At 39.1% G+C, this 12709-nt stretch overlaps 2 protein-coding genes across 5 annotated transcripts in view; one reads left to right on the forward strand and one right to left on the reverse strand.

The window, feature by feature from the left end:
- The first annotated feature begins 951 nt into the window (after positions 1 to 951).
- On the forward strand, positions 952 to 4164 carry dut (deoxyuridine triphosphatase). Of its 4 annotated transcripts, none has more exons than XM_081372926.1 (7): positions 952 to 1083; positions 1703 to 1847; positions 2000 to 2091; positions 3010 to 3054; positions 3134 to 3208; positions 3277 to 3347; positions 3418 to 4164. In XM_081372926.1, exons 1-7 carry the CDS (start codon positions 1077 to 1079, stop codon positions 3472 to 3474), a joined length of 492 nt encoding a protein of 163 aa, XP_081229052.1. In that variant the 5' UTR covers positions 952 to 1076; the 3' UTR covers positions 3475 to 4164. The 4 variants fall into 4 exon arrangements, with proteins under 4 accessions (XP_081229052.1, XP_081229051.1, XP_081229049.1 ...); XM_081372925.1 differs by having other exon boundaries at positions 998 to 1083; positions 1697 to 1847; XM_081372923.1 differs by having other exon boundaries at positions 1062 to 1254; positions 1697 to 1847.
- Positions 4165 to 5737: 1573 nt separating this feature from the next.
- fbn1 (fibrillin 1) overlaps positions 5738 to 12709 on the reverse strand; it is a 111057-nt gene continuing 104085 nt past the window's right edge. The window contains exons 66-67 of the mRNA XM_081372922.1: positions 12686 to 12709; positions 5738 to 9891 (exon numbers count right to left, since the gene is read on the reverse strand). The exon at positions 12686 to 12709 is cut by the window's right edge and continues 130 nt beyond it. Of these exons, the coding sequence (XP_081229048.1) occupies positions 9535 to 9891; positions 12686 to 12709 (381 nt within the window). The 3' untranslated portion in view covers positions 5738 to 9534. The remainder of the gene's footprint in view (positions 9892 to 12685) is intronic.

Raw genomic sequence — 12709 nt, forward strand, 5'->3', positions numbered from 1 at the left:
CACACACACACACACACACACACAGCATACTGCCCAACTACTCTTGCTATTTCTGCAGTATGCATATTGTATGTGTATCATTTCTTTTGACGTATTATTTCATCAGACATTTTTATATAAAAGTCACATTAAAAATGCTAAATAAAAAGTATTTAGCATGTGATATAAACTGCACACTTCTGATTTAAACATTGTTGAATATTTAAAAGAACTGCTCTATCCTGCCCCTACTGGACAAGCGTGGTTAAAGATCTGTGTCAACAGTATAAAAGCACTTTAGTGTCAAATTATTCAGAATGATCAATGAAAGTATCATGTTTTTGTAAATATGTTCACTGACGGCCCATTATGATATTATCTTGTTAATCCTATTTATATTTATGTGGTACTGGGAAAGATTGTGTGAAATTATTTCATGTTATATATTCAAATTCAATTACATAAATGTTTTCTCACAGTAAATAAAGTTTTGAAAAATCCATTTGAATGCCTCAATTATTGATAGGCTTCCCCCTTAAGTTACTGTACTGTTTGTGTGATATGCCTGATTAAATAATTTATTATGACTTCATAGTTGATGAAAAGTCGACGTTTTAATCTCATAATTATGACTTCGTAATAATTATAATTTTGTATGTCATTCGACAAATTTCTACTTTTTATATCATTATGAATTACCAAAGCATGTTTTTGTGGCGGAAACGTGATAGGTTCCCCCTTAAGTTACTGTACTATTTGTGTGATATGCCTAAATAATTTATTATGACTTCATAGTCATAATTATGAGATGAAAAGTCGAAATTTTGACAAACTCATGAATATAGATGTTTTAATCTCATAATTATGATTTTGTATGTCATGCGACAAATTTCGACTGTTTATGTCATTATGAATTACCAAAGCATGTTTTTGGGGTTCCATAAAGTTCAGATCAGAGTTATTATCAGAAGTAATTAACTTCACCTGAGTATTTAACGCTGACAGGAGGCCGTCGTGTCGCGTTTCTCCTTCAGAATTAACCGCTTCACATAATCACGTGACTTCGAATCAACTGAACCGCGCTCGAGAGAGTCGCGATGGAAGGTGAGTTCAAACTGTTTGACCGTTACAGCCAACTACACAGAAAGCACGATGGAAAAAAAACTACAAGTCCCAGAATGCAACACAAACACAAATGGCGGCTTAAGATGATGGTTCGGTGCGTTTCTGTCGCTGGCGCTGCTGTTCGCGGTTTATACGGGTTTGTGTTCAGAGGTCAGCAGCTTTATAGAAACTAAAGCGAAATATAGACCGTTAATATCTGACTGCAGCCGTTGGTCTTCATTAGCAGTGGCTATTATTGAATCACAGTTAACTCTCTAAATTATTATTGAATAAAATAATAAAAATGTGATTCACCACTACTGAAATGTGATCTAGGTACATTGACAAAGGCAGGGTAGTGAATGTAGTAAATCTAGTAGAGACATTTTGCTATATAATTTAATAACCGATTTACATAACATGCTAGACATTCTGCTGTGACGTTATGACGCCTTACGTCATGCAGTACCCACCACTCAGAACGTTTCCCGCGGTGGGGTCATTCAAATAATGCGCGCGAGAATTTCTGGCGCGCTCAGAACCACAGCATACACTCACTGTTGCCGCGAGGTCCAGCTGCACGCGCTCGTCAGTAAAATGCCCTGCTCTGAAGTTACAGAAGCGGTTTCGCCGCAGAAGAGATGCAAGAGTGATGCAGTGAACGGACACGAAGAACAAAAGGTGCTCAAATTCGCCAAACTGACAGAAAACGCCACGACACCGAGCCGAGGATCGAGCCGAGCCGCGGGATTCGACCTGTACAGGTGACTCTCAGCGCCGTGCACGCGGCGCGCTTACATTCATGCACTGATTTTAGAGGAATAATGTGGATTATAATCTTTCGACCTGCAGAAAGCACTTGGATTTCCAGTGGTTCCTGCTAGTGTAATGCATGTGGTGATGGTGTGTGTTTCAGTGCATATGACTACAGCATCGGGCCGATGGACAAAGCTCTGGTCAAGACTGATATCCAGATCGCGGTTCCTCACGGATATTACGGAAGAGTAGGTGAGCGAGAGTCACGTGTCAGAATCCATTCATTTCCACAAGAAAACAATCATGATTTGATAAATCTTAATGACACAAGTTATAATAATGAGGGGGAAAAAGGTCGAAATTATGAGGTAAAAGCTATGACATGCTAAATCAAAATTGATGTATATTTTTTGTCGAATTTGTGGTGTATAGTCATAATTATTAGGGAAAAAGTTGCAAGTATCACAATCTTGATTTAGTATGTCACAATTTCAACATCTCATTAAGATTTTTTCCTCACAGTTATACATTGTCATAATTTTGATTTAGTATGAGTTGATGTACAATTACGACATTAAAAAAAACAAAATTATGACTCAATCTCATAATCATGACTTAGTATGTAATTTGAATTTTTGCAAATTGACTGACTATTTTAATTTAAACTTTTAATTCATATTTATGACATGCCAAACTTTTTATCTCATAATTTCCAATAAGTCATAATTATGACAATTGTGAGATTAAAGTCAAAATTGTGGTGTATAGTCATAATTATTAGCGAAAAAGTTGAAATATCACAATTTGGATTTAGTTTGTCACAATTTCAACATCTCATTTTGACTTCGAGTCGTAATTGTGATTTAGCATGTCATTCAAGTTTTTGCAAATTTCGACTTTCTCAATTTCAACTTTTTCCTCATAACTATGACATGCCACACTTTTTATCTCATCATTTCTAATAAATCATAATTATGAGATTAAAAAGTCGAAATTGATCATGAGATTAAAAACATTAAAATGTAACTTTATCATAATTTTGACCACCTTATAATTCGACTACTTTTTATTTTTTTTATAAACAAAACCACACGAGCGGACACAATCAAGCCCCGCCCACATTGTCCGTGTGCATAAGCGCCTCGACTAACGCTGTGTTTTGTGTTGCAGCTCCTCGCTCGGGTCTCGCGGTGAAGCACTTCATCGACGTGGGCGGTACGTCTGTCGCTCGCGTCACTGATGACATCAGAGTGATTGATTTATGAATGATCTGACGTGTGTGATGTTTCTGCAGCTGGTGTGGTGGACGAGGACTACAGGGGGAATCTGGGAGTCGTGCTCTTCAACTTCAGCAAACAGCCGTTCGAAGGTGAGCGAACCCTCGCAGGAATGACATAAACCTCATCCACAGTTGATCTGACATGTTTCCTCCTGCAGTGAAGAGAGGCGAGCGCATCGCTCAGCTGATCTGCGAGAGGATCTGTTACCCGGAGCTGCAGGAGTTACAGGTGAACCTCATAAACCGTCTGATCCCAGCATCTGCAGATCAGCTGTCTCATCATGTTTTCCTCTTTTCAGACACTGGATGAGACTGTGAGAGGAGCAAGCGGCTTCGGCTCCACCGGCACCAACTGAAGCTCTCAACAATGAAAATGCTACTTTAAATGTGTGTTTTTGCCATTTAATTAACACTTTACAATAAGGCCTCATTTGTTAACGTTAATGCATTCGTTAACAATGAGCAATACAGTTGTCGAACTATTATTTGTTAGTTCACTGTGCATTAACTAATACAACTTTTGATTTTAATGAAGTTCTAGTGAATGTTGATCATTAATATTAATAAATGCTGTAGAAGGATTAAGGTTGATGAATGAAGCCTCATTGTAAAGTGTTAACACTGGATTATTTCACTGTTTGTTTGATGTAAAATGACAGTATATTTAGTTTGTGCATGTAGATTATGAAAGTGATCTATTTAATGACATTTATGATTATATTTCATAGAGTTGACAAATATGTTCACTTTGCTGTCAGTTACCCAGAATTTTTTTCTACATTACTGTATTCATTAAAATGAATTAATTTGCTGTTAATGTTTCACTGGAACATTTGTGAATGTTTTACTGGCGTCACCATTGTGTGTTTCTACAGGAGTGGCTTTATTTTTACTTGATTTAATTTGTTACAGTTTTTTTTTTTGTGGTAACATTTGCAATGAGGCTTCATTTGTTAAAGGAACACGCCGACTATTAGGTACTTTATCTTATTCGCCGTATCCCCCAGAGTTAGATAAGTCCACACACACCCTTCTCATCTCCGTGCGTGCTGTATCTCTGTCTGACGCACCCACCGCTAGCCTAGCTTAGCACAAAGACTGGAGGTAAATGGCTCCAGCTAGCATACTGCTGCCAATAAGTGACAAAATAACGCCAACATTTTCCAATTTACATGTTGTGATTTGTATAGTCACAGTGTGAACGAATAACAAGGTCACATGAGACACAGCCATCTTCTACACAACATGTAAATAGGAAAATGTTGGCGTTATTTTGTCTCTTATTGGCAGCAGTATGCTAGCTGGAGCTGTTTACCTCCAGTCTTTGTGCTAAGCTAGGCTAGCGGTGGGTGCGTCAGACAGAGTTACGGCACAGAGATGAGAAGGGTGTGTGTGGACTTATCTAACTCTGGGGGATACGGCGAATAAGATAGTCACAAAAAGTCAGCGTGTTCTTTTAAACTCAATTAGTAAACATGAACAATACTTGAGTAGTTAATCGCACTGTGAACTTACACTAACATTGGTTAATAATGGCTCATTGGTAGTTAATGGATTGACTAATGACTTTATTGTATAGTATTACTGATATTTTAATTTGTACTATTTGCATTGCTATTTTCATTTTGCACATTATCTTAAACACACGGCTGGGTTTTAGTCTTTTAAACACGTACATTGATAGTGAATAATCACTAAAGGGCATTTTATAAAGAAAAACACATTGTGTGATTCTTGTTGAGATCAGAAACTGCTCATGCAAAAACATTAATACTGTAGTTCTGATATTCACCACAGCTGAAATTAATCATACCCCAAAATACATTAACCCTATAAAACCTATTTGATTTCTAATCTAAATGATCAAAACTCAATCTCTGACTGAGAGTTTACTCCAGTAAAGAGTGTAACTGTGCAGGCGTCCTTCAGCTCGAGCGTCACGTGTCTTTAAATCTGCACTGATTTGATCAAGTAAACATAAGAATAACTTTGATATTGCTGGTGATATTTCAGCTGAACTGAGGTTTATTTGATTATCCAGACATCATTTATTAGAAAATATCAAATATGATCATCAGGCTTTTGAGGAAGGTTTAATTGTTCATCTGTCAATCATCATTGTATTGCATATGTTTTAAAACTACAGAGCTTTGATCATAAAACTAAGCATTTAAATATCATCTTACTAAGACATATTATGTATTGCATATATTATATATGCAAGTATCTGTTGATTTACATCACAAGCATCAGAATTTCATCACTTTTTGCCCATATAAATATCAGCATGTGCAACAAGTTGCATATTTGTACTCAGTTTGAGCTGATTTTCCCTTCATATTCTCAGTATATGAGCCATATAAAAGCCTGATGCATCAAATATGATACTCAAACACATATGCAAACTTATATAGTCTAAAAAAAATTAGATTTATCTGACTATTACTTCATATGTCAGGCTTTACTGGGTAAATGATTGCCACAGTATTACCAATACAACTGGTTTACAATACAATGGTCATGTGACTCTTGAATGAATCATGATTTTCTGAAGAGGAACCGACACAGAACGAATGATTCTGCTGTTCTGAAATCAAGGCAAGCGGTCGAGTCGACCCGTACAACCAAAAATATGTTTTTATTGTGAATGTACAACTAAACCCCTCACGAGTGTGAAGACAGAACGGCGTGGTTCTCCAGGCCGAGGCCCGACGGCGTGTGTGTGGAAGTGTGTGTGGCCGCGAGACCTCAGTGCATCGAGTCACAGAAACACAGTTTACAAGTAGTTGGTCATTATAAGAAGCACCATTACAAACCCCTCCGTTCCAGGGGTCCTCTAGTTTACATCGCGAGTAACAAAGTGACACGGTTACAGTATAGACACACTTAAATTACATGTAGTATAGTTGCAGGAGAGAACAGAAGCGTCGGTCAGCCGCTTGTAGACGATTATTACAGTGCATGAATCAATGCGCTCACGTGATGCACTGCAAACATGACGTTCTTCCTCAGGGTTTCGGTCTCGTTTCCAGCACAAATATAAATATCTAAGTGTCCTTAAATCAAGATGCATTTACTGGAGAAGCGAAATGACTGAAGATATTAAGTCTTGTTTACTGCAACCAATTATCAAAATTAAGCGCGTTTGTGCTTAAAACAAACAAAAATATCTTTAAAGTCCCCCTGTGGTGTAAATCCAGCGTTTAATGTTGTTTATGTGTCTATGTGGTGTTTTTAATCTGCTTTAAGACAAACCATGTGTAAGTTCATAAGTCGACAGCATTGCTGAGTATTTCCTCCTTAAAACTGCAGTGAACCAAAGACAGTCTCAAACACACGCTTTGAGCAACCATTTCAGAAACCAAGACTATCTCAGGTCATTTTGCTTTTCAAGTCTCTTGATTTAAGAACGTTTAGATTTCTGTACTAGAAAACAAGCCAAAAACACTGATTTAAGGGATAGTTCACCCAAAAATGAAAGTTAGCCCATGATTTACTCTCCCTGAACTCATCCTAGTGTAGATGACATTCTTCTTTCAGACGAACACAATTAGAGTTTGAAGAAAAAATTTCATGGCCGTCTGCCGGAAGCTAGTTATTTTAGTCAATAAAGTTTTAAATATGGATATTTTTCTTACATAAACGCATCGCTTCACTTCAGAAGGCCTTTATTAACCCGCCAGATCCCGTGGAGCACTTTATGATGGACAGATGCACTTTTATGACGGATAGAGGCACTTTTATGATTGACAGCTGCACTTATGATTGACAGCTGCACTTTTATGATTGACAGCTGCACTTTTATGATGGACAGCTGCACTTTTATGATGAATAGATGTACTTTTATGATGGATAGAGGCACTTTTATGATGGACAGATGCACATTTATGATGGATAGATGCACTTTTATGATTGACAGCTGCACTTTTATGATGGACAGAATGATGCACTTTTATGATGGATAGATGCACTTTTATGATGGATAGAGGCACTTTTATGATGGACAGCTGCACTTTTATGATGGATAGAGGCACTTTTATGATTGACAGCTGCACTTTTATGATGGACAGAATGATGCACTTTTATGATGGATAGATGCACTTTTATGATGGACAGATGCACTTTTATGATGGATGGATGCACTTTTATGATGGATAGATGCACTTTTATGATGGATAGATGCACTTTTATGATGGACGGATGCACTTTTATGATGGACGGATGCACTTTTATGATGGATAGAGGCACTTTTATGATTGACAGCTGCACTTTTATGATGGATGGATGCACTTTTATGATTGACAGCTGCACTTTTATGATGGACAGAATGATGCACTTTTATGATGGACAGCTGCACTTTTATGATGGATGGATGCACTTTTATGATTGACAGCTGCACTTTTATGATGGACAGAATGATGCACTTTTATGATGGATAGATGCACTTTTATGATGGATAGAGGCACTTTTATGATGGACAGCTGCACTTTTATGATGGATAGAGGCACTTTTATGATTGACAGCTGCACTTTTATGATGGACAGAATGATGCACTTTTATGATGGATAGATGCACTTTTATGATGGACAGATGCACTTTTATGATGGATGGATGCACTTTTATGATGGATAGATGCACTTTTATGATGGATAGATGCACTTTTATGATGGACGGATGCACTTTTATGATGGACGGATGCACTTTTATGATGGATAGAGGCACTTTTATGATTGACAGATGCACTTTTATGATGGATGGATGCACTTTTATGATGGATAGATGCACTTTTATGATGGATAGATGCACTTTTATGATGGACGGATGCACTTTTATGATGGACGGATGCACTTTTATGATGGATAGATGCACTTTTATGATGGATAGATGCACTTTTATGATGGATGGATGCACTTTTATGATGGATAGATGCACTTTTATGATGGATAGATGCACTTTTATGATGGACGGATGCACTTTTATGATGGACGGATGCACTTTTATGATGGATAGAGGCACTTTTATGATTGACAGCTGCACTTTTATGATGGACAGAATGATGCACTTTTATGATGGATAGATGCACTTTTATGATGGATAGATGCACTTTTATGATGGATAGATGCACTTTTATGATTGACAGCTGCACTTTTATGATGGACAGATGCACTTTTATGATGGATAGAGGCACTTTTATGATGGATAGATGCACTTTTATGATGGATAGATGCACTTTTATGATGGACAGATGCACTTTTATGATGGACAGATGCACTTTTATGATGGACAGATGCACTTTTATGATGGATAGATGCACTTTTATGATGGACAGATGCACTTTTATGATGGACAGATGCACTTTTATGATGGACAGATGCACTTTTATGATGGACAGATGCACTTTTATGATGGATAGATGCACTTATGATGGATAGAGGCACTTTTATGATAAATAGATGCACTTTTTTGAACTTCAAAAAATATACAGCCGATCACTGCCATTATAAAGCTTGGAAGAGCCAGCACATTTTTTTAAATAACTCTGATTGTGTTCGTCTGAAAGAAGAATGTCATTTACACTAGGATGACTTGAGGAAGAGTCAATCATGGGCTAACTCTCATTTTTGGGTGAACTATCCCTTTAAGAGTGTTTTGTGCAGTGCAGCAGCAGTAAGATGCGACAGATTGAGCGGCGAGAGAGAGAGAGAGAGAGCGAGCGAGGCTCTTCGGCACGCGTGCGGCTCGCGTCCGTTCCTCCACAGCGTCTATATTGGGATGCGAGCGTATGATGGAGATAGGGCTGCACGATTAATCGCAATTTCCATGTAATCGCACTTAAAGCGATTATTTGTAATGCGCAGCTTGTCAGTGCCGTACGGCTCAGTAAACGCTGCTCACTCTGAAAGCACTGTGAGTTCCAGTCGCTTATAACGTGCATTTGAAAAAGCAACACGCGTCAAACATCTTTCCAGACATGAGAAGCGTTTATGAACCTCTTGTCCAACAAAAGACGACATTAATAACACGCTTTTCCTCCAAACTCACTTCATAAGGACAGCTGAGCTCCTCCTCCTGTGAGATGATGAGCTTCTGACACAGAATAAGGCAGTCGTGTGTTTATTACTCGTGTTTAATCAAAGCGCTTCAGTCTTCTGTTGATTCAGAGACAGAGAGTGTGATGCTCAGAGATTTCCTGGAATGTTTCTGCGGGGCATATTTGGGGTGTGTGTGTGTGTGTGTGTGACGCCCTCTGGTGTTCAGATGGAGCAGCGTTTACTACCGATCAGTCGTGCATAAAATAATCGCAGCCTTTGCCAAATCGCGTGCGGTTTCATTGCGATTGATCGCGCAGCGCTAGTGGAGAGGAAGGTGCTGGTCTTTGGCCGTAGCTGCGGGCGGCAGTCTGTGTGTTTGCTGGATCAGTGCAGGACGATCTGAACGCGCATGAGCAGAGCGTGTCCCAGCTGCCCGCTGAGGTAGTCCGAGTCCCCCGGCTCGAGTCCACCGGCCCGGCCCACGCTGCGGATCTGCAGAGAATACACACCCGGCTGGAGAGGCTTCTTCTTGGATATGTGCAAGTAGCTGACGCCGTGCTTCTGGTTCATCAGGAACAGGCCGTCGTCGTTGCCGTACTCGATGGCGTAGCGCACGTGATCGGTGAGCGTCGACAGCGCCGGGACGAACTCGATGATGTGGTCTTTGCTCTTCAGTGTGCTGATGTTCAGATGGAGCTGGAGTGTGTCGTCCACGTCCACACTGGCTGAGTCCAGATCGTTCTGGAGAAACACACACACACACACACACACCGTTAGAGGAATGGTGATTCAGACACGAGATAAAATAACTGTGTGTTGATATATTTGGCCCTCATACTGAGGATTTTTCCCCTGAAAATGCTTGTAAATGTTATCGCGTTGAACTAAACCGGATTGACTTTGCTCACACAGGGTGTAACAACTTCCTAAAATAAGTTATGATCATTTCTGCACTTTTTGTGGGGGTTTTATCCACCTTGTTACACTTGTGGTGTTCCCGGGTCAAAAATTGCTAATAAATCTCGTGTTATGCTGTGTTACTGCAAAATACTGCATTCAGTCTTGTTTTAATTCAGTTTACACAGGTTTTAGGTTTCTTTTTTGGAACTGATTTAAATAAGCTTGAGTGAATGTTTCCACTCAAACACGGATCAATGAGCTCTACCATCAGTCAGATACAAAAATAAACCTAAAACCTGTGCTAACGGAAAGAAAACAAGTTGATAAAAAAGACTGAATCCGATGTTTGGTGTTAATTTAAAAAGCGGGTCCTTCTTGGCCTGGAACACCAAATTAGGCTAAATGTTCCGCACAGAACAAGGGTTAAACATATTTCTGTTATTCATGTAGTAATTATAACAAAGCTGCTTGTTTTTAAACTTTTGGGAGTGTTGCAGGGCTTGAATTTCGGTGCGGGATTGCGGGTATTGCGCATATTTTTTATCATTCCCGCAGGTCTCCCATTTATAATGCGGGAAATTCCCGCAAACATTGATTCACTTTAGCATGTAGGTTCAGGTTGTATTAGTAAATTAATCCACGCAGATGGAAAATCAAATCAGTCATTTTAAAACTGTCTGCGAGACGCAATTTCACAAACAGCGTGAGTGATTCAGCGGCGCTGCGTCTTCTATCTCGCGTCTCTCAAAATGGGTTGCACAATGCAATCGTTAAGCGCGCAGCAGGCAGCGATACTCTCGCTTTTCGGGAGTCGATCGGGCCAGCATTGCATCACGAGTAACTAAAGTTCACCATTTGCACGTCTTTTCAAGTCTCACCAGTTTAAACAGTCACGCGATTTTAAACTCTTCGGTACTTGCGCGCTGTCTGAGAGATGCTTTTTTCTCTGCACACATACATAGAGTAAAGCAGCCTCACAAACAGCTCGCGGGTAACAAAAGTTATTTTTCGTGGATTATAAATCGCTTTAACAGTCAAAAACATAAGAAAATGATGTCAATTTCGGTCTTGGAGAGTATCCTCTAATCTAAACACAGTCGGTTATGTCTTAAATAAGCATAAATCGCACGTGACCGTATAATGAAAACAGGATCCGTGCACTAGCTCTTAAAGGGACAGCAGCCATATGTGTCTGTCATTAATTTGTTTGTCAAAACAACAAAACATAGCTTTCATTTTAAGGAATCAGGATTAATAGCCTATGAATTTAATTTAGTCAGGACTAAAATACTACCCAGTGTTATTTTACATTTGATTAGGCTACTTTATTCAGTCTCTGTAGTATTTCTGAATAGCCTACTAGTTTTAGACCTAAGCAAAAACTTTTCTCTTTATTTCTCTTTATTGATATCTTTATTCTATTGTATTTATTTGTGCTACTTTTTTCAATTTAATTCAAAGATTGAAATCAAGCTTCCTTGAGTTGTGTAAATTCTTAAGAACAAAATGACCCCATTGTAAAAATGCAATGAGTAGGCTAAGCATACATTTAGGCGAGATAAATGTAATTAAAAAAAAAGTCTAAACTCCCCCCTCAAATTAAAAATTCCCCCCCATAAGAATCACCTAAGGGGGGATTTCCCCCCCATTTTCCAAAATGAAATTCAGGCCCTGTGTTGATATATTTAAATCAATTGGCCTCTCTCTATATATAGAGGGAATGAGAGATAGAGAGAGTTAAGTCATTAGTTTAAACATTTAGGGCCCTATTTTAACGATCTGAAACGCAAGTGGCAAAGCGCAAGTAACTTTGTGTGCGGGTCTTGGCGCTGTTGCTATTAGATGGCGGGATAAATGACTCTTGCGCCCGGCGCAAATCTAAAATGTGTTGGTCTGAAGAGATTCATTATTCATAGGTGTGGTTTGGGTGTAACGTGAAATAAACCAATCAGAGCGACATCTCACATTCCCTTTAAGAGCAGGCGCGCTTGTTCCATGGCGGATTGCTATTATAACGGCGGATTTGCCAGGAGCGGTTCACAGCCGAGGAGACCGACGTTCTCGCTAAGAAAGTTAATCTAGTTAAGCTAGATGTATGCTTTTATAATAAATTGTCTATCTATCTATCTATCTATCTGTCATTCTATCTATCTATCTATCTATCTATCTATCTATCTATCTATCTATCTATCTATCGTAATAATGTATGATTTGCAAAAAATGAAAACTGCTGCTTCTGTGTAGATGAGAGAATCAAAGTGTATGCGCGTTGTGCTCACGCCTCCTTTTTTGCGCTGAACTGCCCAGGGAGCGCAAGTTCATTCCCTAGTTTAGCGACGTGCTTCTGTGGAGGGAAAAGCGCGCTGTTGATTTGTGCTCTGATTTGATCATATCTGTGCGTTTTTGTGTGTTTGATCAGCAGAAATGAAGAAACCCAGAGTGTTTACATATTCAGATGTTTCCCCAAAATGTCCACCTCATCTGCAATGACATCATCCATGCTTAGATTTCTGGGTAATTATGTCATCCTGTGCCGCCCACCATGAACGAATCTTTCAGAGTTCTCACTGAAATGATCATGTCATCAGTCACATGATATATGGATCACACCTGATGAGCTCATCAGTGAGGTTACCTGAAGCTCCTCGGTTGCGTTGGC

This window comes from Scardinius erythrophthalmus (assembly GCF_964197995.2).
Source record: "Scardinius erythrophthalmus genome assembly, chromosome: 8".
NCBI lineage: Eukaryota > Metazoa > Chordata > Actinopteri > Cypriniformes > Leuciscidae > Scardinius > Scardinius erythrophthalmus.

Bases quoted from the DNA above. Each gene is read 5' to 3' on its own strand.
- dut (XM_081372923.1), top strand. From the start codon at position 1,077: ATGGAAGGTGAGTTCAAACTGTTTGACCGTTACAGCCAACTACACAGA. The intron at 2,092-3,009 runs GTGAGCGAGAGT...TTTGTGTTGCAG, and splicing joins CGGATATTACGGAAGAGTAG to CTCCTCGCTCGGGTCTCGCG. The intron at 3,055-3,133 runs GTACGTCTGTCG...ATGTTTCTGCAG, and splicing joins GCACTTCATCGACGTGGGCG to CTGGTGTGGTGGACGAGGAC.